This window comes from Microtus pennsylvanicus, chromosome 9 (genome assembly GCF_037038515.1).
Source record: "Microtus pennsylvanicus isolate mMicPen1 chromosome 9, mMicPen1.hap1, whole genome shotgun sequence".
Taxonomy (NCBI): Eukaryota; Metazoa; Chordata; class Mammalia; order Rodentia; family Cricetidae; genus Microtus; species Microtus pennsylvanicus.
The window spans coordinates 65,111,994-65,139,726 of NC_134587.1; the positions used below are offsets into that span (position 1 = coordinate 65,111,994).

The following is a 27,733-nucleotide window of genomic DNA, read 5'->3' on the forward strand; positions in this document are numbered from 1 at the left end:
GGGGAGAGGGAAAGAAGACAGGAAGCCTTATGCTGTGGTGAGTATTGTTGTGCCATGGGAAGGTATAGCAGTGTGACCTGACAGGGTCAAGGGTTCACAGGTTAACTCTGACACTAAGGTGATTCTGACAGATGAGTTGTGTTTACCCACAGTAAAATGTGGAAGAAGGTGGGTCCTGATCTGAGGAGCCTGGAGACTTCAGTGGTTGGGGCAGCTTAGCATTCCTCCTGAGAAAAGTACAAGCTTCATGCGAGGTCAGAAAACTGAGGGTCCTGCATGGTTCATTTGAAATATAAATGTAACATGAGAACTTGCCAGAAGAGCTGGGGATGTGGGATGCTGGGAGGAGGAACTATGTTTTATTTATCAGGGGAAATGTTTCATAGAAGACCAAAGCTTAGTCAGGAATGGTGGCACATACCTACCTCTAAAACCAGCATTTGGGAGGCAGGGGCAGGCGAGCCAGCTAGGTCTACATAATAAGACCCTGTCTTTAAAAGAAAACAAGGTAGTTTATGGTCAATTGCACATTTTTATGAAGATTCTTTATTGATCTTTCCAGATCAATCCTTTGCCAGTTGTTCACACACATCTTTTGATGATCTCTGTGGAAACCAGGAAAAGAAACGGAGAAAATCTGCTAAGGAGTTGGTCAGGAAGGCAAGCTCTTCCTCACCTGTGTTGAAAACAAGCCTTTCTTACGATTCAGCGTTGCCCAACCACCTCAGTCAGCCTAGTCCTCAGAAAGCTACAGACCGTCCTCCAAAGGAGGGCACCAGCTGGCAGAAAGACGCTGCAGGTGAGCAAGTTGCAGGTGTGTCTCAGGGGGTGCCTGATGAGAAGCTCTGTCTGTCCCCAGCACTGTTTGCCTTACATGGACCCAAGAGTTCCTCAGCAAAGAGAAGAAGGCCAGCGGATTTGGGGTCACCTCCAAAAGGAACACTCAAGAAGAGGTACAATGGGAAGTCTGCCCTGACGCCTCAGCTGTTCAAGTCTGACCATAGCCGGCAGTCTATGACTGGCCCCTTTCTGGGGACTCCTGATGTTGGGGCTTCCTCTTATGAGGACTACTTTTCCCCTGATAATCTCAAGGAAAGGAATTCGGAGGCTCTTCCCCCTAAGGCTCTGTTCCACTCCAGAGGACTCTCAAAGTGGGAGCGAAGAAACATACTGGAAATGTGTGACTTTACCCACATTGGTAAAACACCCAGACCCATGAGCACAACTGACTTAGTTTCAGAAAGTACTTCTAGTCCTGAGAAGCCTGATGAGAAGGAAGTGAGTACAGTTTCTAGGTGCATTTTGGGGAGAACGTCTGCTACAGAAAGCCCAGAGTGTGACAGGCAGCCTGGCCTGCAGCTGAGGGAGGCCACAGGGCCACAGGGAAGTACCCATGCTGACACCCAGAACAGCCCTGCTCATTGCATCACGCCCTTGAAAGAAGGCAGTAAGGAAGCAGGAGAACCAATTGATGTAAAGTGCTCACCAAAAGACAGGACCACTCCTCCAACGTCGGCGTCTTCTGAAGGAGAAGCACACACCTTCAATTTTGGAGAGGATTGTAAAGTAGGAAAATCTGTAGAAGAAAAGGAGAACATAGCCAAAGGATATAGTCAAAGTATGTGAATATTATTTCCCAAGTATTTTTGTTCTCCCAGTATGTAATACTGTGTTCATATTTTAAATCTGTCATAACTTCATAATTTAATTTAAGTCATTCCCCCTCCCCCTTTAAGGAATATTTGTTTGCTCTTTCCCAGTGTCAGGCCCTAAACTTTATGGTCAAATCTGTTGCCATGAATACACTTCCCCAGGCTTTGTCCTTGTGGACTTTAAAAAAAAGCAAAAGCACAGTAATGCTTACTTTAAATGGTTGGTTTATACCTCTCTCACCTAGTATGACTGTACAAAGAGGTGACTGATAGAGGGTTTTGTTTGTTTGTTTTTTTTTTAATTTAGGTCTGTTTAGGAAAGGCTTTTGTATGTGACGAGTTCAGTAAAGATACTGCCAACATGGCCACTCCACAATCAGGGTTTTTTTTTATTGCGAATAAGAGAGAGTATCCAGAGGCATGTGGAAGAATCCAGAGCAGAGAAAGAGAAACAGACTGGACATGGCCAGGGCTGTCTGCCAGACAAGGGAGAAGAGCAGGAGCAGAACTGTGCATAACAAGAGTGATGAGGGAGCAAGCAATGGGGAAAGAGAGGAGTGCCACCAGCAGGAATACCCAGGGCGGGGGCATGAAGAGAGCTGGGATCTGAGGTGTGCAGGGCCAGAATGCTGGAGTAGGGCCTTTGTACTATCAGTGCTTGTGAACAGGAAGTGAGGGAGCCTGGAGGCCAGCATGGGCTTTAACATGCAGCCTCCTGTCCCTTCTGCTAGACCTAAGGAAAATGACTTCTTCCGCCTGATGGGATTGGTCACGCAGTTCCTGAGGAAGTCTGGCTTTTACTGGATCACCAAACATCCTCCTGTCTTCCAGGCGAGCTGTTGAGCTGGGCATAGATGCAGTTTGGACCAAGTCAGTGGGCTTGCCCTTTTGGACCTGACATGTTTTTCTTCCATAGAGCTCTAGAGAGAATCAGCCATGATTTTGCTAAAAAAGATGAAAAAGTAAGTTTTGAAATTTGTCAGTGTTTACTTTTGAAGAAACTCCGGGCAATGTTCAATAATAACAAATATATTTAGAATATCTTGTTCAGTTGAGAATTTGGTTATGGCTGGGCCGTGGTTGCGCAAGCCTTTAAACCCAACACTTGGGAGGCAGAGGCAGTGCGTCTCCGTGAGTTCAAGGTCAGCGGAAGTTCCAGGACAGCCAGAACTATTACACAGAGAAACCTTGTCTCATAAAAGCCAAAAAAATAAAAAAATAAATAAATCAAACAAAACAACTAAAAGCAAAAAAAATTTGGTTAGATCTCTCTCTATCCCTCAAGTAAGAAGTTGGTTGTTGCTTTGATTTCTGCTTATTTTGCTTTAAGATTATCATTCAGATAGGTTTGTTTATTCCTAACTATAATTTAATTATAATTACTAAAGTGCTTTATTTTTTTAAACATCACAATAATGAGCTATATTATTATAGATTTTGAGGCAAAAGTAACGAAAATATCAACAAATTTTGCAATCAAAATTGAAATCTTGGCCTTTGACTTTTTAAAAATTTGGTTAAAACTGAATATGACCAAATTGGCCCATCATCATTTCTATACAATAAGGTGACTTTAGCCACTATAGGATAGGTGTGTCAGGGTGAAATAATTGCATCCTATCTCTTCTCTTTGAGTATAAACTCACCCACATCAGCTCAAAACATCAACTAAATGCTTTTTAGTTTTAAGCTGATAAGTATCTTAGCTTTTAAATAATTTATATTATATCCATAAGAGTTTTGTTAACCAAGATTAATGTGCTCTCAAAAATATAAAATTGAATGACTAGTAAATATGAAAAAGTATATATGTAGAACTGTTTTGATAATTCCACAATATCCTGTTTTGAGTTATGAGTTTTTATCCTCTTTTAAAGCTTTTGAATATTATATGATAAATGTAAACCATTTGAGTGTTGTGTGATATGTAAATATAAATTAAGTATGACACAACTGGTACCAAACAGCCTGGCACATCCTAAATCCCTGCATTTTTGGTGTGCTGTCTTTAGAAGCAGGTGTATTTCTTCATGCAGAGCTCAGCCTTCCTGTCCCCAGTCCTAAGCATCAGACTTCGGAAACAGACAGTGAAGGGCACAGACATGGTGTGGCCCTCCAGGACTGGAGGAGATTGAGCGGGTTGGTGATGATGGTAAGGAGGGAGGTTGGCTTGCTGGTACACAGACAGAGACTGGTGTGATTCAGTTTGACTCTGATGGAAATGTACTATAAATTATCATGTCTTTCCACAAGACAAACATGGGCTCATAGGGCAAGATCTATCTAGCCTAAACTCAAGCACTTTCTTTTATACTAATAGCGTTAAGACTCACAGATATTTTACATTGTCCACTGTCAGCCCAGCCTGGATTCACGCCAGTCAACTCTTTGGGGATCCACCATAGAAACAAATCATAAATCCTTGGGCTGAAATGGGAATTCTATAGTTACCCCAGCTGGAGCCAACAAGGCTGCTCTGAGCACCTGCTAGACCCTCCATGATCCTTAAGTTGAAATGAAAGGCTTCAGTCTGCTTTCATCTTACGTGCACTTGTTGACTCTAAGATAGTGTGCAATAAGGTTCCTGAAGAAAGTTACCAAAAAGGTCAGTAACATTGAAACAGTGTGGCATAATCATTAACTCTTCACATTTTATTTTCTAATTTAATGAACAAAACCAAAAAATATCCATTGTTAAAAAGAATAAACTTTCCCATCAAGTCCTTACTTTGTCCTGTATTAATTCTTGGATTACTATTGAAGGTTAGTTGTAGACCTGTTACGTCTCACACAAGAGAGAAGAAAACAGTGTGTACCCCTACCCCAACAGACTCTAGAGAAAAGACAGGTAGTAAATCTAAATAGGACGTGTCAGCTAGTGAATCTGTTCAAGGGTGTGCAGTAAAGATATAGCTGACATGACCATCCCATAGCATAGGTTAAGGTTTTTATTGTAGATATGAGAGCGAGAACAGCCAGAGGCATTAGGAAAAGTCCAGAGCAGAGAGAGAAAGAAGACTGGTCATGTCATAACCAGGGATAGGGAAGCAGGAGAGCAGAGAAGAGTGGACAATTTGAATAAGAGACAGTGGGTGGGAATAAGAGCTTAAAAGGATAGGCAGGGAGAGGCAGTGTAGTGAGAACAGCAGGAGATGGCAGGGGTTGGGGGAGCCTCAGCTTTATAAAGAGGACAGATGCTGTCTGGAAGGAGCGGAGGTGAGAAGGGCTAGGATGCTAGCATAGACTGAAATGTATCATTGTGATACTGAGGGAGCCTGGAGGCCAGCAGGGACTTTGATATGCAACCAGATATGTGTCAGTGGAGCCATATGTCCCTTCTTCCAGATTCCAGACATAAGGAAAATGACTCCTTTTGGCAGATGGGAACCAGTGTCACAAGTTCCTGAGGAATGTGGCTAACTTCTAGAAATCCTCATATAGTCCAGGCTGATCCCATTTCTGGATGCACAGACTGCCTTTTGCAGTGTGGGGAATTGGAATTTCTTTTGGATCTGACAGTGAGTAATTAGAAAAACAGTGACACCCTGAGAGCTCTGGCTCCATCAGGCACCCAGAAGGCTGAGAGGGCATGCTTGTGTCTACTGGAGGTAAGTACAAATGACTGAACATCCGACAGGAAGGAGGCGGCCAGTGCAGCAACAAGCCAGTGAGCCTCTGGGGCAGGGATGGTGACCACAAATGGGGCAGGAATCAGATCCACAGGACCTTCCTCCCCAGCAAGGCAGGGAGTTCCAGTTTGTTTTGTAGTGCGATGAGAAGCCGCTGGGGATTTTGAGCTGAAGTAACCAAATCCGATTTGTTTTCATCGTAACCCTGGATACTGTGAAGAACAAACTGTAGTTTAGTATGTTTGCTAGAAGCAATTACTGTCAACAGTATTTCCTTCCAGATAACTGTGTGTGAATAAACATAAAAGTGAAATATATTTAAAGGGATTCTCTTGCATACATAGAATCATATTATCCTGTTGCCTTAACTTGGCCTTTTAAAAGCTCATAACCACACATCAGATGTACTCTTCACAGTGGATATTTTTTTTTTTAGTGTAACTGCATTGAGGATCAGTGACATTTCCTGGAATAGGTCAAAAGGATATAAATACAGATAATTAGAGAAAGACATTTTTCCAAAATTTTTGTTGATGAAATTCAAAATTGAGTATAATTTTTGGAATGCATGTCTTTGGTAAGGGAGAATGAGTGGCCGTGATGTTATGGGGACTCTGGTAGCTGAGTTTTCCATCAAACTTGAATGCAAATAATTCTTTAAGACTGATGCTTATCTGTATTATGTATCTCACCCTTGAGTGTGCCTTTTCACAGAGATGGGTCCTGTCCAGATCTGATGCTAGTTCTCAGGAGATGGCTCTCAAGCCTGTTAGGTCCTAAGGCAGTGTTTATGTAACTGTAGGTTGTTTCTCCATGTGTGCCTTACAGCAGGTTCTTATCTTGAACATGTGGCACTTGGCAGTGGGAAGCTCAGCAGAAGCTCTTGGATCGTGCAGGTAGTGTGGCCTTGCAATTAGGAAATTGATTGCTTTGTTCTTTTTCAGCTCTAGGAAATACTGGAGGAACTATAGTGAATGCAGAAATAAATGTCTAAACCCAGGTTGTGTGGGGATGAGGTCTTACTTTCTGTTTTATTGTATGTATTTATTTTGGAGGCAAGATCTTACTATGTAGCATACTTGATCCCCAGCTAGTAATCCTCCTGTTTCAGCATCCGGGCTGCTGAGATTATGGGTATGTAGCAACACGTCAAACTTCATTTTAACTTTTGATATGGCAAGACAGGAAGCATGAAAAGCAGCCTGGTCATTATTGAGATGACATCCTCTGCTCCCCCCTCCATGAAGTCAGTTTGAATTGTTCAGGAGATAAAGTCTATCAGTTATCCTGAGCACCCTGGTGTACAGTAGAGCTCCTACTTGTCTCACTAATGATGCTGATGGCAGGAGTTCCATATGTCTCTCTTGAATACCAGCAGAGTTAGTCCTTTCCACACTAGGTTCCACGTCTGGCCATTGATTTGATGCACATTTCCTCCTGTGCAGCATGTGGTGGAATTTTACATGTCAGCATTTTATACACGTGTGTTCACTTATCTGTGCAGCTTGGCTATTTCCAAATATTGGATTCTTTTATAGAATACCAGCTGTTGGGGGTTGTTGATAGATCGCTGTCTTCCAGCAGGTCTGGCTACCAGATATTAAGGAAGGCAAGTTTTGTAAACATTTATAAACATTTGTTGGCCAGCAAAATGGAGAAAAGTCCTCCAAGTTGACAGATCTGCTGAAGGCCCAGCCTCTGTCTCTTAACTTACTGCCCTATTAGAGGCAAGCCTCTATAAAAGTTATTGTCCACCTTAGACTACCTGGTATCTCTTAACTCTGTACATTATTGTGGGTCATTTAGGTATCACGATGTGGGCATTGTCTCCAGAGATACAGGCTTCAGCTAATATTGGATTTCTGTGCCCTACTCATGCATGGTTTAGGTAGTGCTCTGTAATCTGTAATATTCAGCCAATCGTTCTTGAATCCACAAATTTACCCAATGGGAAGCTTTCTGCCTGCTTGATGTCATCAGTTACAGTTTATTCGTTCCATCCACAGTGGCAGTTAGCAAGGCATTTCAAAACAGGCTTGTGGACTTGCCTCTCAGGTGTGGCATCTGTTAACTCTTGTCTGTCCACTCAACCCACTTGTACTTTTTGAGATTGAGACTTACATAATTACAAAACTGTTGGACCTGGGGTTCTTTTCTATTTGTTTTTGTTACTTAAGACATTGTTTTGCTCTGTAGCCCAGCCTGGCCTTGGAGCAGTCTCCCTATCTCAGCCTCTAGATCAGTGATTCTCAATCTTCCTAATGTTGCTACCCTTTAATACAACTCCATTATATTGTGATGACCCACAACCATAAAATTATTTTTATTACTACTTCGTAACTGTAATTCCGCTACTGTTATGAATTATAATGTAAGTATATGTGTTTTCTAATGATCTTAGATGACCCCCAAAGGGGTTGCAACCCAGGAGTTGAGAACCACTGCTCTACGGTCCTGGAATTACACTCCTGTTCCACTGTATCTTTTTACTAAGTTCTTGTTTAAATTTTTTAATTGACTATTTTATGATAACTAGGGCAACAAAATATGTGTACAATAAGGCTAGTCTGAAAATGAGAGGCGTCTAAAATTTATCGTTTGGGTAGAACATTGTGTCCACCTCCACTCCGGCCTCCCCCCCACCCCCGACAAGCTCTAACCCTACCCTGGATGAGAGTATTTGGGGGTTGAGCCTTTGGAAGAAAATTACATTCAGATGAGATCGTAAGGCGGGGGCCCCAATGAAGAAATTAGTGTTTCATGAAGAGGGTAAGAGATACCAGGAATCCTCCTCTTGCCCTCTTTGCCACAGGAAGTGTAAGCAATAAAGCTGCCATCTGGAAGCCGGGTGGATGGGCCCTCACCAGAAGCCCATTCTCAGTACCTAGTTGAAGTCTCAGAAATAGAACATTAATCCTCATTATCAAGTTAGCCAGTTAGGGCTTCAGACAGTTATCAAACTCTTATGTGGAGAACCAGCAGTTTGCTGGAGGTTGACAGTGGGTGAGTGGCCTTAGACAGGAGGTCTAGAGAAGGGACATTAGCATCGTAGGAATGGATGGTGTTACAGGAGGCACTGCAGGAACAGACAGGCATAGCGTGGAGGGGGACCAGACTGGCCCCACAGCCCGCTCAGAACCACTTTGCACTCAGGTGCTTTTGGTTGCCTGGCGACCTTAGAGAAGATGAGCAACCTCCTATGGCAGAGCATGCGAGGTAAAATAAGTGAGGGTTGTTTGCTTGCTTCATGCTATGTCAGGGTCCTCTGCCCTCTTATGGATATTCTATCCCTTAACTAGTAATCTCGGATCTGAAAGATGATTAAAAACAAATTCTGTGTTCCGTGCCTGTTAGGAGCTGAGAGGTGCTTTTTTAAAAGCATCAGGAATCAATCCAGAAATGTTGGTGTCACAAAGTGAGTAAGTGTGCTGTGTCTTAGAGCAGACTCGTTAACCCTTTACCTGCCTGATGCAGTCCATCCACCTCTTAGCAATTGAGGGCTTTAGTGGGTGGGCAGTTATCCAGGATTGAGAGAGACATGACATTTAAAAGATGGCTAAAGAGGAAGGAGAATACTGTGTGATTGGTTTGTCTCCAAAGGGATCCAATTTAGACATTTATAAACAAAGAATGTTGACCTTAAAATGTTCATAGGGCCCAGGATACAAATAACATAGTTTGAATTCTGGGGAGCCCTTAACTATTCTACTTCTTTTTTGAGCTTACTGATTTCATCTTTACACTTATTTATTAGGGAGTGCATTGTGCAACGGTGTGTGTGTGTGTGTGTAGATCAAGATAGCTCAAAGGAGTTAGTTCTTGCCGTCTAACATCTGGAGATGGGACTCAGACAGGATCTTTTACCCACAGAGCCATCTTGCTAGCCCCTATTTTTATAGACAGAATTCTGGTTTTGAAGCATGAATGGACATTTTCAAGTGTGACTCCTCAAACTTGGGTCACTCTGGGTTTTATCAAACTGTCCTACCTGCAAGGTAGACTTTCTCATGTGCACCGTTTAGTTTCTGGAAGTGCTTTTATTTTGCCATGGAGCGTGTTTATTTGTTTGCCTAGCATGAGCGTTGGGCAGTGTCTTCTGTACTGGGCCATCTGCAGTGGCAGCCTCACATTGTGTTTGCCCATGAACCAGCCAACAGGTGGGATGTGCAGTTCACCTGGCATCGCCTGCCACAGCTGCCACCTGCCAAGGTCGTAAATGTGGCGCATGTAGGCCCACATATATTCTGCTTAAAAAGCCCAACCAATCTTCAAAGAGTCTGCTGTCTTCTCTTCCCGTTAGGCATCAAGAGAATGCTTAACTTGGTTTGTGCTTAACTTCCATTTGCATTCAATCCATGTTGTGTCTAACTAGCCTTCACTCCACTTGGTTTTAGGTGTTAACAGTGAGCCGTTGAGGCCTGAAACTTCAGACAGCTCTGGTTCAGACCTTGTCAGACCTCACAAGAAACCCAAGAAATGTGGGAAAGGACAAAAGGTCAGTGGATAAAAGTGTGATTCCAAACCTTCAAATGCTAAGATATCATAATGTTCTACTCTGGGTTAATGAGGCAAATTATTTCATGCACCATGTGTTTGTTTAAGAAATTAATTACAGCCGGGTGGTGGTGGCACACGACTTTAATCCCAGCACTCGGGAGGAAGGCAGAGGCAGGCGGATTTCTGGGAGTTAGAGGCCAGCCTGGTCTACAAGAGCTAGTTCCAGGACAGGCACCAAAGAAAAAAGAAATTAATTACGGTGAATGTGGGCAGTTTGCATATAACACTGAAGGTCTGACGTCATGCAGGAGGAAGTGTTGGCGCTGACAAACACAGCTTCTTCGTGTCGCTTTGCCAGCACATGCCTGGCTGTGAACAAACCTCCTGCTGCTCCTAGGCAGTGGGGCCAGTGTCTGTTGCTCTGTGCCAGTTTGTGAATAAATCAAGGCCTGGCATAAAACCAATAGTCAGAAAGCTCACGGAGTCTATGGTGAACTTGAAGTCTGTATGGTGGGGGAGATGACCCTGCTAGGCCAGGAAGAGAGATTCAATTGCTTAGACATCGCTAGAGGGATGGAGAGGACAAGTGCTTTTGCCACTTGGTGGATTTGAAAAACGGTAGAAATTCCTTGATAGGTGTTTTATATTTAAGCTTTCCAGCACATTGAGATCTTTTCTGCAGGGTGGGGATGGGCGTTTGTTCGGCATCTGGTGGTTCAGTTTGCTGGTATTAAGGCTGACTATAGGATTGTGGATTAGATTGGTAACTAAGTACAGGTTCCTCATCTAAATCATCTCCAGGTTAAACTAGTACCCGTCCTCCCCAATTTCCCCTCAGAAACAAGAATTTCACCTGCTTGGTTTTCGTCCTTACTAGATGATCGTGGTAAAGTGAGATCTGAGATTGTGACAGGCCCTGTTTTTGTGTACAGTGCAAAGCAAGAGATTTCCATTTTATTAAGCATGGAATTTGTCTTTTTTATCTTTTTAAAATATTGTGATAGAACCAGGGCTTTAGCGCAACAGTAAGCCTGTGTGGTTTGATCTCCAGGGCTGCAAAGAAACGAACATCTCGTAATTGAATGTTAATGTCAAAAAGAGGGTTTCACAGGGCGGAGGTGGCACTCACCTTTAATCCCAGCATTTGGGAGGCAGAGACAGGCGGATCAATCACCATGGTTTCAAAGCCAGCCTGGTCTACAGGGGAAGTTCCAGGAAGCCAGAAATGCACAGGGAAACCTTGTCATGAAAAGCAAAAAAACAGATGAAAGGAAGGAAGGAAGGAAGGAAGGAAGGAAGGAAGGAAGGAAGGAAGGAGAGAGAGAGAGAGAGAGAGAGAGAGAGAGAGAGAGAGAGAAGGGGGTTTCATCTGCTAATTATTGTGTCACATGTAGGTTGACCAATCTGGTGGCCAGGATAGTGTGTGCTGCTGCTGTGGGGATGAACACAGGTTGAAGCTCAGATGTTTCTCTGGGCCCTAACTGGTTAGAGCATCAAGGGTCCATCTTAGCAGGCCAGTCAGAGTGGGTAATGCTGAATCCTGTGTAACATGGAGATTCGGGGTGAAGGGTAGGGGCCTTGAGAAAACCCAAGGTCTGTGCATCAAAGGAGATGAGGTACCTACCCGTTGACAGTTGTACCACAGTGCTATGTTTATTGTAAGCCTTCCTGAGGGCACAGGCCTTCTTGTTTGGTCTGTGGTTTGTTCTGGGAAGTTACCAGCTATTGCTGCTTCTGCTCATTTTCTCAGCTCTGCATTGCTGGCACTACAGTGTTACCATGTGTTACCCATTGCTTCTGGAGTTCATACTTTGTGATGTTTCTTTCCTTGGGGTCTTTTTGTAAGGTAGGTTCCATTCTGTAGCCCTGGCTGGCCTGGAATTTGCTCTGTAGAGCAGGCTGGCTTCAAATTTCAGGGATGTTTGCCTTTCTTTCTTCTGAGTGCTGGCATTGAAGACATGCTCAGCCAAGCCTGGCCTCTCTTGTATCTTTACTTACGTTGTTTTTTTTTAAATCAATTTTGTTTCCATCTCCCCTTTTGTTCACTATAAGTCCATTAGTCAATCTACAAACTGAAGTTCATCATCTGTTCGTTGTTCTTTTAGGTTCTTGTAGCTTTATTTGAATTTATTTGATCATTTTCAGTCTGCAGCATGCATGCTCATTTTGAAGTCTGTCTCTGACACCTCTGCTTTCCCATTTTTCTGTTTTGATTATCTGCAGTTTCTCATAGTTTCACTCCTATATTCCACAGCTAGGAGCATGTTGTTTTGCTGTCTAGGTAGGAGACGGGCTGGTTGAGAGCTGGGCCTCTGACTCTGGGAGTCTGACTGTCCCAGGCAATGTGAACCTCAGATGCCATGTCAGCCATTCAGTGCTGCCAGCTGGCTGCTGGGGCAGTGTTATCACAGATATTGCTTGCCTGTTTGTATCTTGTACAGTTTTCTGACTGAACCTAGTTTGTTGGTAGATTTACAGGACTCAGTCTATCACCACTGGAGACTATGGCTTAGTTTTTATGATTTTTTTTTTAGAAAAGAAGACTTAAAATGGTAGGTATGAAGTGTATATATATATATATATATATATATATATATATATATATATATATATATATACACATATATATGTGTGTGTGTATGTGTGTGCGTGTGTACACTTTAAAATGATATATATAGAGAGAGATGCATATATCCTTTTATTGATTTGTTGGGGGGGTTCTGGGGGATGTAAACATTTGTATATGTATGCACTTGCATATGGAGGACAAAGTCAACATTGCTCCACACTTTATTTCTTTTTTTTAATATTTATTTATTTATTTATTATGCATACAATATTCTGTCTGTGTGTATGTCTGCGGGCCAGAAGAGTGCACCAGACCTCATTACAGATGGTTGTGAGCCACCATGTGGTTGCCGGGAATTGAACTCAGGACCTTTGGAAGAGCAGGCAATGCTCTTAACCACTGAGCCATCTCTCCAGCCCCCACACTTTATTTCTTGAGACAGGAACTGAATCTGGAACTCACTGAACCTGGAACTCACTAATTGCCTAGACTGGCTAGCCATCAAACTTCAGGGACACACCTGTCTTTATCTCCCCTCTCCCCTGCCCCCAACCTCATGGATGCTGGGGATTTGGATTCTGGGCCTCATGCCTGTACAGAGAGCACTTCACCTCCCCACCCCCAGCATCTCATAGTCCCCTATGTGCATCCCTTTGTGAAAAGGGAAGACAAAGTCAAAAGAAAAATTCTTCGATTGGTCAAGAAAAATACATTAAATATCTAAGTGTTGTTCTGGTTGGTTGTTTTTGTCAACTTGACAAAAACTAGAATTATCTGGGAAGAGGAACTGCAACAGAGAAAATGCCTCCATCAGATGGCCTGTTTAAGCAAATCTGTAATGCTTTTCTTGACTCATATTTGATGTGGAACAGCCCATCTACTGGCGACATTGCCACCCTTGGGCAAGTGGTCCTGAATTGTATTAGAAAGCAAGCTGAGCAAGCCATGAGGAGCAAACCAGTAAGCAGCTCCTCTCCATGACCTCCGCTGCAGCTTCTGCCTCTAGGTTCCTGCCCTGACTTCCCTCAGTGATGGACTTATAAACTGCATGGCGGAATAAACCATTTCCTCCCCAAGTTGCTTTTGGTTATGGTGTTTATCACAGCAATAAATACCCTTATCTTACCTGAGTTTCTTTTTAGTAGGGAACAAATAAAATTCTATAAAGAGTTTATAGTCTCAAGATTATAACTTCCATTAGAATGACTTTGGTTTGACACACACTTTCAATAGGAAGAGTATCTTTACACTCAGTCTGTCATCAGTCTCTTTTAGGTTGACAGTTCTAATACTGATAAGTTTATTTGACCTCTTTTTACTCTGAGAGCTTGGCTAAGCAGTTTATTAGCTTTCCTCTTTGGTTTATAGTATGTTTAGTTGTAGGCGGTGATAAAGTTGTACATCATCGCAGAGAGGGAGGAATATAAACTACTCAGGCAAATTGACCATTGAATTATTGAGCATAGAACTCAAGGAAGCTAAATGTACGCTTCATGCTTGAACTCCATAAAAGTACATGAACTCTGTTCCTCCGCGGTTTTTCGTTTGTTCTTTTACTTCTGGGCTTGTTGTTGTCCGAAAGATTATTATCCTCAAGAAAAATTTAACCTGAATCATCAACTGCATAGCTCTTGGTCAGTGGCAGAGTTTATAAAATATCATTTTGGGGCTATGCCTGCCAATCCAGGTTGTTCCGCAGGAAGACAAGCTGTGGGTCAGAGCACAGAGGATTTGCAGATGGCTTTCATAGATGCAAAGCCTTGGGCAGAAGCAGAGGACCAATGTACCACACCTATTTTAACAAGGTTTTTGTTGTTTTAAAAGAAACCATACACCGGATAGAATGCTTCCATTTCTATTAGCATTTTAAAAGATGATGATGATGATAATTTGTATGTGTGTATACACATGTGTTCTATGGCTTACATATGGAAGTCATTGGGTACCTTCTACTGTGTGGGTTCTCACGCTGTACCTCAGGTTGTCAGGCTACATAGCAAGTCTTTTTACCCCCTGAGATGTCTTCCTGGCCCAGAACACGTGCATTCTTAAAAGCCTGTACGTGAGCGAGGACACAAATAACCTGCATGGATTTTAATAATTGCTATTCTGTAAACTTTCCTAGGCTTTGAGTCTATAGGAGCATGCTCTGTGTTGTCTCGCAGTACTCTCCATACACATCAGGGATGTAGTATGTGTGTGTGTTCACATGTGTATGGGTACAGTAGGTTTGTAAATCTAAACTTCAGTCCTCACACTTTCATAATCAGTGCTGTGCCCGTTGAGCCATTTCCCAAGCCCTCCCTTTTACGTTTTCATTTGTTTTATGTATGTGGATGTTTTGCCTTCATGTATGTCTAGGTTCCATAGTGTGCAGTGCTCACAAAGACCACAAGGGGCATCAGACCTCCTCAGACTGGAGTTACAGATTCTGAGCTGCTGGAAGGATGCTGGGAATCAGATGTGGATCCTCTGGAAAAGCAGCCAGTGCTTTTAACCACCAAGCCATCTCTCCTTCCCCTCTTTGACTTTTTGACTCAACATGTTTCTGTCATTTTTTGTGCTCTCTGTTCCTACTCCATTGGAATCATTGCCACATAGTGTGTTTTTGTTTCGTTTTGTTTTTTTGTAGATGCTCCCTCCTAGAGAGGGAGTTTTGCATCATGAAAGATGGAGTCTCTCCTCAAGGTTGCATGCTGTAGTACGTCACTGCAGTTGACTCCTGACATACGGCTTCTTTCCTCCATGAAAAGGGGCTCCAGACATGTATCTCACTGTTATGAGAAAGTAAATAATTTTCCAGTTTGCAGTAATTCCAGGACTTTGGCTGTATGCCTTTAGATATTATGGTGGATGCTTTGATTTCAAGCTTAACTTTCAAGTTTAAATAGCAGTGATTCATCCAGATGACAGGTGATATTTGTTTTTGTTCTTGAAAATTCAACATGAGAGTATTTATTATTAAGCGAGTCAGGGAATTGTCACACTTCCTCTAAGATGACACATTTTCTAAATGCCCCCATAAACAGTTTCCTGCTGTTTATTCCTGCTGGGTTCACTGAGATAGGGCCATCTCAGGGTGGGTCCGTTGAGAGCCTTTGGGAGATGGGTTTAGAGAGACTGAGCGTTTGTTTCTAACACAGCTGTTTGATCTGCTGTTCCTTTGATAAACCCTTCCCAGCACACCAAACCCAGAGCTGGGAGAGGGAGGATGAGCTCTCATTGTGGCAGGTGCAGGGTTCATCAGCGGATGCTGCTTTATGAGGCCGCTTAGAAACCAGTGGCATGTGCATGGCCCACAATTACTGTCTGCTCCCATGAGAGGGTTACTGCCTTCTTCTTGTTATGTATGATAGAAAATGTTTCTATAGAAAATATTGAATGGAATCTTCAAAGAGCTTTGGATGCATTGTGACGGGTGTAGCTCAGAAGTCATCAAATACGGCTGTGGTGTGGTGCACGTGACTAATCCCAGCACCCAAGAGGGGGAGGCAGGAGGATCAGGAGGTCAAGGTCATCCTCAGCTGTGTAGCAAATTCAAGCCTTATATTGGACAGAAGCCTCTACCAAACTAATTACGAATAAGAAGAGCAATGTGAGCGTGTTTAGCCCGAGCCACGTGAGACCCTGCCTCTGAACCAGCAGCAGCAACAAGATATATTTGGACTGGAGATGGTGGAAGTGAGGGCCTGTTGGACAGATTCCCCTAGACCCTCAGTGACTTCTGGGCCATATACAGTTGGAGGCCAAGGTGACAAAGCACTCCTTGCTGAGAGTCCTGTGTGGCAGAGAGATAAGGTCTTCCAAGAGTCTATTAAGATGGCTGGTGGGCAGTCAAGATCTGGGCAAGGCTGAGTCATCAGATCCCATCTAAATATGTTGTGTTAGTTACTTTTGGTTGCTGTGACAAAATATCTTACAAAGGCAACAAAAAGGGAAGCATTTATTTTGGCTTCCAGTCTGTGGTGGCTTTGGGTCATAGTGGCAGAAGTGTGAGCCTGCTGAGCTCACTCACCTGCAGTCGGGAGACAGGTGAATGCTGGTTCTTAGCTCACTTCTCCTTTGTATCCAATCCAGAGCCCCACCCATGGCATAGTGCCCCTTACCTGTAGTTAAACCTTCAGGCACACCTAGCATTGTGTTTCCATGGTGATTCTCTAAGTCCAGACAAGATGCCAGTGAGCTTTACTGTCCCATAGATGTAGCTGCTGGTTTCTAAGGTCTAGTTTAATAAATGTACTATTTGGGGGATGTTGGCTAGATGATAGTTGACCCCAGCCATCTGCTTGAAAATATCAATTCCTTCCGTGTGGAGGATTCTCTGGAAGTAAAGAAACTTACTGTGTGGATTGCTACTCGGTCCTGTGCCCCCTCAGTACACACCTGCTCTCCAGGGAGTCACCACCACGCTGGTAACCACGCTATGTCCATCCTGCCCCCAATGACTCAGCTGAGCTAACCACATTCATGCTGTTCTTACTCGTACTTAGTTGGTGACTCACTTCTGTCCCATACAATGTGAGGGAAGGCTTACTGAGAAGTTTCAGGGACTAGTGTTCTCTCACGGAAGATACCCCTGGGAAGAAGGGGCTGGCCATGTCCCCTGGAACATCCACAGCCTGAGGTTGAAGCCAAGGGTGAAGTAAGGAAGGAAAAGGAGAGTAGGAGACAAGGCCTATAAACTTCACGCTATTTCCATGGAAATCAGATGGCAGTGCGCCTAAGGGCAGGGCTGCTTCAGTGAGGAGCCTGGGGAACATCGTGTGTTCAAAGCATAGGAGGTAAAGCCAGTAGACTTGATGTTGTGTCCGGTATCTCTGGAGGCCTGTGTCCTAAGGGCGGGGCCGCTTCAGTTGTGAACCTCATACAACACCATGCCTAGTGTGGGAGTGTGTGACCTCTTTGCCCGTCCGCACAAAGATGAGCTGCTTTCCCAAGCAGGTCTGTATCGCCTCCCTGGCAAGACCAAGACTTTCTCTCCATCCCTGGGTTTTTTTTCCTTGGCCCTTCCTTAATTCTCTAACATTCTGACCCTTGTAAACAGTGTTGTTCTCTAGATATTCAGGGTTACTACTTATTAGTATTAAGACAGGGTAATTTGGGTATTTTATTTTGTTTCTCTTTTTCTAAAAAAAGAAAAGGGAAGACTTTAAATAATGACATAGAAAAGCTGCCAATTACAAATCAATGAGGCAGTATATCAGTTCAACGAAAGAAGCATTTCAAATATTTTTTTGGCATGCTTTTTTGGCTTTTGGATGTAAGTGGAGATTTATGTCAATGTCTGTCCAAGAAAATCTCATGTCTGTTGCCTGTCAGATTAGAGCAGTTTGGGATGAGGGATCTTCATCTTTAGATTTTCAATAAGTATGTTATTATAAATTATAGTGTTTTATTTTTCTGTGGAATTATCTTGTTTTTTTCAAAGTATATTTGCTTCTTAATTCTGTTTTATATTACAACACTAAAGTCGGTTTCAGTATTAATAAAATTCTTTCTTGCTAATTTTTTGTATTTTTCTTGACTGGTTCCACTTCCTCCAGTAAACTTTTTAAAAAGAATATAAGTGTATACATGTGCACACTTGGGTTAGTTCCCAAAGAAGTCAGAGGGTGTTGGGTACTCTGGAGTTAGACTTACAGGCAGTTGTGAGCTGTCCAGTATGGACACGGGGAACCAAACTTGGGTCCTCTGGAAGAGCAACAGCTGCTCTTAGGCCCTAAGTTATTTCTTCAGCCTGATCTATTTTTTTAAGGTTTACTTATTTTTATATTATGTGTGCATGTTTTACCTACATGTCTGTATGAGCACTACTCGTGTGTAGTGCCTGGAGAGGATTGTGAACATACTCAAACATACTCACCTGTTGCTCTCCTGCATCCCTCTCTTGATGTGGAGTGTCATATATCAATCTGTTGATTTCATTGTTTAAGCAATAAAGAAACTGCTAGGCCTATTTGATAGGCCCACCCTTAGGTGGGTGGAGTAAACAGAAGGGAAGGCTGGGAGGAAGAGGAAGTGAGGTCAGAGTCCACAGCTCCGCTCTCCGGAGCAGACGCAGGAGAGACGCCATGCTACCTGCTCCAGGGAAGACGCACGCCATGCCCCAGCTCCGACCCAGGATGGACTTAGACTAGAATCTTCCCGGTAAGCGCACCTAGGAGCGCTACACAGATGATTAGAAATGGGCCAGAGCAGTGTTTAAAAGAATACAGTGTCCGTGTAATTATTTGGGGCATAAGCGAGCCGGGCAGGCGGCTGGGGATTTGGGGACGCAACCCTGCCGCCGCCCATATTACTACAAATGACGCCCAGACGTGTGGCTAACTAAATCCACTTAAAAAACCTGAGAAGGCTTAAAAATAAGGGAGAGAGAGTTTAACACAGATTTTTGCTGTTTGTTGGTGGCGTGCTGTAGAGAGATTTCCTGATTCGGCAACAGCAGCAGAAAAAACGCTGTGTCATTTCAAAGTGTGGCTTCCTGGGGCTGTGCCGCCAGTGAAAACTCTGGACTATGTTTGTGTTCCCACTTGGGATCGGAAGGAGAGTGCTCTGAGACCGTGCGATGACTCAGAGCTCCCCGCCTGCTCCTGGGCAGAAGGCAGAATCAGGCTTAGGCAGGCGGAAGAGCATGGCGGATTCCTGCCGCCATACAGAGACGTGTTTTTAGACTGCGCAGTGCTCTGCCTGTCAGATTTGGATGTTACTTGGATGAAAAGAATTTCTGTGCTGCATGCTCAGTCTCAGAATTAAAGTGCTGAGTGCCGCTCCTACCTGGTAGCCCCAAGAGGCTTCCTGACTCAGCTTTAGCTGCAAAACCCTGCGGCTCATTAAGAGGTCCTGCCACAAAACACTTAAACAGTGTTGATGAAAAGCTGAACGCATGCTTTTCGGTTTTCAGCCATAGCAGGAAAAAAGCTGCCGTTTAAAAATGCCGGCTTTCTGGGCCATCCTGCCAGGGAAAACTCTTGACTGTCTGAGGCAGGAGGGCCGGCTACCGAGAGAGGATTTGAGTGTTGTCTGTTGTAGCTTGCTGGCTGGCAGGGACCTTGAATGCCATAGAGGTGTGGCTATAAACATGGCTGCAGCCTGTATATCCGCCATGAGGCTGGAAAGCTAAGGAATGGACTGGATCTAGCTGGCAAAGCCACGCCTTTAGTCCTACTGATATTGCTTAGTAAATTAAAGGCTCTTGTGGTCAGAAAAAGAGAGATAGACAGTAAAGAGAGATTCAAAGACAGAGAAAATTTCTGAATGGTTTAAAGTGTGTTAAAAATATATGCCAGCTGAAAGTTGAAGTTCTTAAAGCAAAAAACAAAAAAAGGAAGAGAGTTGTTGTGTGTACACACCTTTAATCCCAACACTTGGGAGGCAGAGGGAGATAGACCTCTGTGACTTCAAGGTGTGGTAGCACACGCCTTTAATCCCAGTGCTTAGAAGGCAGAGACAAACAGATCTCTGTGAGTTCAAGGTGTAGTAGTGTATGCCTTTAATCCCAATGCCTGGGAGGCAGAGACAGGCGGATCTCTGAGAGTTCAAAGACAGCCTGGTTTTCAGATATACGCTCAAAAAGCAAAAAGTTAACCTAGAAATGTCACAGCTTAGATTCTTAAGCGCCTAATGATTTAAAGGCGCAAATCAAAAGTGCTCCTGGATAGTAAAAAATTGCAGATTCACAATAGGACAGATTCAGACCACTAAACGAGTCACACTGTTGGATGAATGTACGTTGGCTTGGGAGAGAGAAGAAAAAGAATATAGAGAATAAAGTTAATGGTTTAAAAAGAAAAAAGTAAAAGTAAAGTCTTTAAAGAGACAGAGTACAGATAGTTATAGATATAAATAAAAATAAGCCGCGTAAAGATGAAAAATTCACAGAGAGTCTGGATTATGTACATTGTGTTTTCTTTAAAATTTTTAACTGTGAAGGAGCTAAGTACAGAGAGACATTTCATTATATGGGCTGCCAAGTGGAACCAGAACGGATATCATGAGGGTATGACTTCAGAATTTGGGTCTAAGGATATGATGCTTTGGAGAGAGTCTTCTTTTGTTTTCACAGAGGATGAGACCCTGTTCATTTCTTCTATTCCGATTTGGTATGATGAACCACGTCCTCCTGAAGGGTTGCTGTGAACATCTTCAGAAAATTGCTTTGCTCAACTGCCAACTGAGATAAACCTGGCACACAGGTTACACCCTAAATAATCTGATTAACGACGCCCCCATTCAGCAGGAAGCAGTTTGGAGAGAAAAACTGCGCCCATGTTCCCAAATATGGTTTATAAACATTCTTTTACATTTAAAGGGGGATATGATATAGGTATGAATAATTTGCATTAGTATAGATTTTGCTTTATTTATAGAGATTTAAGGTCAATTTTGTTATATGTATAAATGTTTCTGATGTAACTTTTACTTGATAACTGTTTTGTTATATGTAATTTTGCTATGTTAAGGTTAAAGCCTTCCTTTTTTTGTTTAAACAGAAAAAGGGGAAGTGATGTGGAGTGTCATATATCAATCTGTTGATTTCATTGTTTAAGCAATAAAGAAACTGCTAGGCCCATTTGATAGGCCCACCCTTAGGTGGGTGGAGTAAACAGAAGGGAAGGCTGGGAGGAAGAGGAAGTGAGGTCAGAGTCCACAGCTCCGCTCTCCGGAGCAGACGCAGGAGAGACGCCATGCTACCTGCTCCAGGGAAGACGCACGCCATGCCCCAGCTCCGACCCAGGATGGACTTAGACTAGAATCTTCCCGGTAAGCGCACCTAGGGGCGCTACACAGATGATTAGAAATGGGCCAGAGCAGTGTTTAAAAGAATACAGTGTCCGTGTAATTATTTGGGGCATAAGCGAGCCGGGCAGGCGGCTGGGGATTTGGGGACGCAACCCTGCCGCCGCCCATATTACTACACTCTCTTAGTCCTCCAGACCCTTCCATCTAATCCCCTCATGCTATCATGGCTCTGTGTGTGTGTGTGTGTGTGTGTGTGTGTGTGTGTGTGTGTGTGTGTGTGTTCATGCATGCACACGCGTGTAGATCTTCTGCAGCTAGCCACAGCTACTGTGTGCTCATGATTACATTGACCGTGTCATACCCAGAAACAGGGCTTTACAGGATGCCTCCTGTCTTGTAGCTCTTACTGTTTTATCAACCCTTTTCCCATGTCCCCTGGGTCTTGGAGAGGTTGTTATAGATGCCCCGTTTAGAGGTGAGCAGTTGACAGCCATTTGTTCTCAGCATTTTGACCAGTTCTTAGTTTCTATAGTAACTGTCACTCTTTGCAGAAAAGAAAGTTCTTTGACCAAAAAGGATGGCAGCACCAGCTTAAGGGTGTAAAAGATGACTATTTGGAAGGCAGTGTGGCTACTTACAAGACTCTGCTGCTAAAGCTGCCACACACTTGGAATGCACCACGGGTGCCGGCCATTCCTCTAACTTCCAGAAAGGACTTTACATGACATAGCTGCTGGAGGTTTGGAACATTCTAGAGAGTGATAGGAAGACTTGGGGAAGGGGGGCTGTTTGCTTTGGCAGCTTTTATGCTTTGCCGTAGTTGATTTTTCTGATTCTAACAGTGCTTGTGCTCTTATGGATTTACACCAGGAGTGAACAAAATCAGTCATCTTTAAAAATGCATGGATTATGTCCTCAATTCACATATTCTTGTTTTGCTTTCTTTTTGTGCGTTTGTTTTTTTTCTAGACAGGGTTTCTCTGTATAACAACAGCTCTGGCTGTCTTGGAACTCTCCCTGTAGACCAGGCTGGCCTGGAACTCACAGAGTCCATTAAAGGCGTGTGCCACCACCTCCTAACCTGTTCACTCATTTTTAAGGAAAGGTAATTTGACTGTTTATCTGAAAGTTGATACCTATACCCAAACAGTTTTACAGTGTTTTATTTATGAAATGTTTCTCTTTATCACTAATAAAACAAGTACATCTGTTTGGTTTGACCTACCTTTGATCTTACTAAAACAAAATCAACTGCAATTTCCCAAATGTCATATTCCCTCCTCAGCCTCCCCTTCTCTCCTTCCTCCTTCTCAACTCTCTGGAACCTTTGCTTTAGAAACATCAAAAAGTATGTTTTCTTAAGTTAAAAGCTGTGTTTGCAATGCATGCATTAGCTATTCCTTCCCGGTGGGGTCAGTTTGTAGTTCCTATTGATACTGTGTGACTGACTGCATGGGCTAGAGGCTAAGTTTCTATTCCCAAGCATTTTCCCCTCTTGTTGAGTGAGTCTTAAGTGCAATTAGAGAGCCGTTGTTACCTCCAAGGTGTGTGCGCCACTAGTGCACCCTGCATAATAACCCAGGGTTATGGTGCCCTGCTGGTCATTGTTGTGGCTCATAGGGGTCATAGATGGGTAGAACTGCTGGAAATTTGCATAGCACTTTCTGGTACCAAGAAAGCTAGTCCTCAGGGAAGAGGCATTTAGGTCAGTTCCAGCTCCGGACATCTGGGCCCTGTATTTGAAGCTCATGGTGTCTTCAGCACTAGGGACTTACCTTCCACTTCAGGGATCAGGGGGAAACCAAAGGTACCTATTAACTATTCAAACATTTCCTCATTGCTGATGAATAGCTATTCTAAACTGACCAAAGTTAATTTGGAACTTGGAATTAGAGCACTTCAAAAGCCATTTATTCAATTATACTATTGTCCCAGTCATAGTAAAAGCCCTGCAGAGCTAGTTGTGATGTGTTGTGGGTGTTTCCAGTCTTTATCAAAACCTTCTTCCCAGGCATTTAAGACAGCATGTGATAGAGTGAATGGAAGGGGTACCCCAGCTGTGAGAGTGAGACACAGCAGACACACGGACAGAGTGCTCACAGGTCCTGTTTGGTGAGACGGGAGCCTAGGAGAGCTTGGGCCAGTCCAGTGAAGAGGAAGGGAATGCAGAGAGCTGAACAGGCTGTTGTATTGCTCTTAGCCTGTTCCTGCAGTGGGGGACTGTGGCGTGAGACCGGACTCCTACAAGATGGACCTGACAAAATGGACCTGTTGAGATGCGGTGAAGAATGAATGAAAACCAAACTCATGACTGCTCTTAAGTATGGTGGAGGGGAAGGCCTATTGTAGATATGAGGGAGAGCAGAGGCAGAGGCATCTGGAATGTTCCAGACTGAATGGAGCCATGGCGGGTGGGGAGGAGTGGGCGCAAGAGAGGAAGAGAGGGAGCAAGGGAGGCGCCTGGGAACCAAAGACCAAGAGGCCAAAAAAAAAAGTAGCAAAAATGGCTTATATTATATAGGATTCATAGAAGCTGGGGGAAGGGAAGCCCAGCCTCTCCCTGGGCTGAAGAGTTTAGGGCACCAGGGTAGGGTGAGGTGGGGTGGGAGGTGGTTGCCAGCAAGAAACACCACGTATTAGGTAGGGACTGAGACTGTTCACTTTGATATTTTAAACAGGCTCCTTAGTCATTTGTTCTGAGTTTGAGACCTAACAGCAAGCATCACTACCCCTCCCCCGCCAGAGTATCTCTGTTTAACAGCCCTAGCTGTCCTGGAACTAGCTCTGTAGACCAGGCTGGTCTCGAACTCACAGAGATCCGCTTGTCTTTGCCTTCCAAGTGCTGGAATTAAAGACATGTACCACCACTGCCCGGCAAGCATCACTTTTTTTTTTTTTAGGACCTTTGGGACCTTAAAGAGTAACAGCTAGAACGGAAAGGAGAACTATTACTAGTCTAAAGGTTGTCGTGGAAGACAGGCAGGACTGAGTCCCCAGGTGGACAGTCAGCCAGCCCCAGGGAGGAAGGGAACACTTTGAGTACACAGGTCAGTCCTAAGGTGGGGTTCCTAGAACTTGTGATACAACGGAAACATGACCTGAGCGGTGTGCAGTGCTGTAACCAGTCCCAGGAGAACCAAGCCCACATGTGGTTTGGCTTGGTCTGTTGTGGTACCCAGTTCTGCAAAGCCCATCTCCAGTTTGACCTTAGCTCTCAGGTAATGGCTCATCCTACCCTCAGTCTAGTGAGAGAAATCAGAGGATTTGTCCCAAGGGTACTAAAGGAGATGGAAAGAAAAGAGAATTTAGTAACTCCTGGGGGTGCAGTGAATCTGGTCACTAATCCAGTGGGTGCTGGGAATGGGGAGTGAGATTGTCTCAAACCCCACTGAACAGTTTTCATATATAAAGTCCAGAAATCACCCAGACAGTTAGAAGGCTGGAGTTAGAGAATTCAGACACTACCCCATGCCTCAGATATATTTTCCTCTATAGTCCTTCACTGCCTGATCAAAGACCATCTCTTGGGGAGATTGTTCATAGTCACAGAATAACCCTGGGTTTATTAAATTGAATTGTAGAGATGACTGAAGCTAGAATGGCAATTTATCAGTAGGACCTTAAATTTGATTTGTGGACCTTTATTTCTTCCCTCCCTCCCTCCCTCCCTCCTTCCTTCCTTCCTTCCTTCCTTTCTTTCTTTTTTTTTTCTTTTTCTTTTTTTTTTTTTTTTTTTGAGGCAGGGTTTCTCTGTGGTTTTGGAGCCTGTCCTGGAACTAGCTCTTGTAGACCAGGCTGGTCTCGAACTCACAGAGATCTGTCTGCCTCTGCCTCCTGAATGCTGGGATTAAAGGCGTGCGCCACCATCTTTCTTTCTTTCTTAAAATTTATTATATTTTGTGTGTATGAGTGTTTGACTTACACGTATGTTTACATGTATGACCAAGGAGGTCAGAGATCCCCTTGGAACTTGAGTTCTGGATGGTTAGGAGCCTCCATGTAGGTGCTAGGAATCAAATGCAGGTTTTCTGTTAAAACAGTGCCCTTATGTGCTGAGGTATCTCTCCAACCCCTGTGGGCCTTTCTTGAAGAGTCCAACTGCACATTTAACAGCTCTTCTGGCTGGAAGCTGAGCCAGGCAGGAGCCTGCTGCCAGGTCAGCCACAGCCCCTTATGTTTGGATGACTTCCCTCTTTCTGAGATTTCCTCCATAAGTCCCATGGCTGCTCCATTACCTTGTGACTTCTTCACTCCTTTGAAGGCTAAGGATCCCTTAAGCAGGTCCCAGTCTTTCATAAAGAGAATATTATAAACACTGGCTCCCTAAAGCAAACGTGGGTTCCTTAAACGTCTCCTAATTAGTGTAATGGTATTCTTAAATATGACATAGTGGACAAGGCTGTCACTGTGACCCAGGGTTTGTTGCTTCCTGATAACAGCGAAGACAAACTACATTGAACCTCTGGGGGGAAAATGTTATATCACAGTTTCTGGGTTCTGGAAAGACCAAACAGGGAGAAAGAATAATAAATCTTTTCCAAATATGTCCTTTCTGTTCACAAAAGTATGGCCTATCATCAGTTCATTATGAGATCCAGATAGCATAAGAAAGGGTCTCCTGTCTACTACACAACAGAACACAGACTCATCTACCATATCCCAACTGAAAGCCTGGAGCACTCCCACCCCTTAGCTCATTTACGTATAGGAATAAACTGTTCTGCTTGGCTGGTTAGCAGTCCCTAGGGTACATCTGCTTCTCAGAGCTCTGGAAACCCCAGTTTAATTCCCTGAGAGCAGTGGGTGGAGGGGATCAGAACAAAGCAAAACTCAAGACGAGTGTAATTAACTTATTAGTGGCCATTTTCAAATCTCAAAGATATGGTGAGGTTTAATTATAAAAAATTATGGCAACGGAGAGTTTGGGTTGAACATGGTGTGCAAAACACAAAGTTTAGGGAAGACATCTGTAAATAATGATCAACCTTATTTTCCAAAAGAAGTAGGAATTTGATCTATTTATAGAAGAAGGCGGGTCCTGCGAGATGGTTTAGTGGGTGAAGGTGCTTGCCCCATGTCTGACCACCTGAGTTCAATCCCTGGGGTCCACACAGTGTAAGGAGAAAACCTACAAGCTGTCCTGAGCTCCACACACTCTCCATGGCACTTGTATATATAATAAATAATAAATAAACAAATGCATGATAGACCTCACAGAAGAAAAATCAGATGAAAGAAAATAGCCCTAATTGGCCTTAATAGAAACCCAGAGTTGAGACGTTAGTGGGTAAAAGCTGAAGGATCAAGAAGCAGAGGATCCTCTATGCAGTCCTCAGACCAAATGGGGCATCCTGTCTCTCTACAGTCCTGACTGAATGGGTTGAGCTCCTCTCTCCTCCAGCCTTATGGTCAGTCCTCTCTCTGCCCAACTGTATCCCTTTTTGTCTCCACATCTCTAGTGTTGGGATTAAAGGCATGTGATTCCCAAGTTCTGGGATTAAAGGTGTGAGCCTTCACCCCCTCGCTTTGTTTCTCTTTGAGACTGGCTCAGTTTAGTGTAGACCAGGCTGGCCTTGAACTCACAGAGGTCTCTCTGCTTCTCCCTCCTGGGTCCCAGGCCTCTATGGCTAACTAGTTGCTCACTCCACACTCTGATCCTTAGGCAAGCTTTGTTTGTTATAGCACAAACACAATATCACCGCAGTCCTGAGACATATTTGTGGTCTGTCAAGCATAAAATTAGAGCAGGAATTTCAAAAAAAGTTGCTAGTCCTGCATAAACCCTACACATCAGTGGAACGTTAATAGAAGTAGTATCCATTCCGTTCCATTCCCCTTCCACTGCACAGATACCTGCGGGAGGCAAACCATCTCTTTTTGACAGTTTCCTGTGGATTGTCATCAGGAGAAACATGTCATGTGGACACAGCTATTTCCAGGTCCGTGTTCTTACAAAGTAGCACATGCTTTTGTGGTTTTCCAGGAAACATCACAGCTGTAGGTGCAAAATATTATTTTAGTTCTATTGACAAAGGCAAAATCTCGGAAGCCATCAGGAAATTTTGAACACCTGATTTAAGATAGGGCCATAGTTACTTAGAAATATTAGTGGAAGTAACATTATTAGACGCCCACATATGAGACAAGTAAATCTAGATAGCTTATGGACAAACACGTATGAGAAGAATGAATTAAAATCTTTGCTAATAATACAATGGAACATTAGCTATTTTTCCTCAAACCTAAAGTATTCAACTAATTTCATTTCCCAAAGATTTACCTAAACTTTTGAGTGATTATTAAAATATTTTAGTTTAGTAGGAATGCTCTCCCCACCCCCATTGAAAATAGCTTAGAGCATTCAATATCCTTAACTTCTTAGAGCAGGGGTCTAGGAAATATGTAGGTTCCAGGGTATCTCCAATCCAAGCTACCTCATTTGGTGGCATTCCTTCATGAGGGTCATCACAGAATAGGGTGGGGGAGGAGCTGTTTGAAAACCTCAGATAAACTGTGGATGGTCTGCACTGATGCTCAACAGAAGAATTATGGAGAGCTGGATAGTCTCACTGTGGTGAGGCTGTCACAGGAGCTGTTGGACACAGGTGGCTGTGGTGTGGCTGTCAGGATCTCTTGGACACAGGTGG

At 43.6% G+C, this 27,733-nt stretch overlaps 1 protein-coding gene across 5 annotated transcripts in view; it reads left to right on the forward strand.

Moving 5' to 3' along the window:
* Mcph1 (microcephalin 1) overlaps positions 1-27,733 on the forward strand; it is a 199,832-nt gene that overhangs the window by 27,224 nt on the left and 144,875 nt on the right. For 2 of the 5 annotated variants that reach the window (XM_075986286.1, XM_075986285.1), the window contains 3 exons: positions 563-1,618; positions 9,676-9,776; positions 12,313-12,330. In XM_075986286.1, coding sequence (XP_075842401.1) covers positions 563-1,618; positions 9,676-9,776; positions 12,313-12,330 — 1,175 coding nt within the window. The remainder of the gene's footprint in view (positions 1-562; positions 1,619-9,675; positions 9,777-12,312; positions 12,331-27,733) is intronic. The other 3 variants (XM_075986284.1, XM_075986287.1, XM_075986288.1) reach the window with 3 other exon arrangements.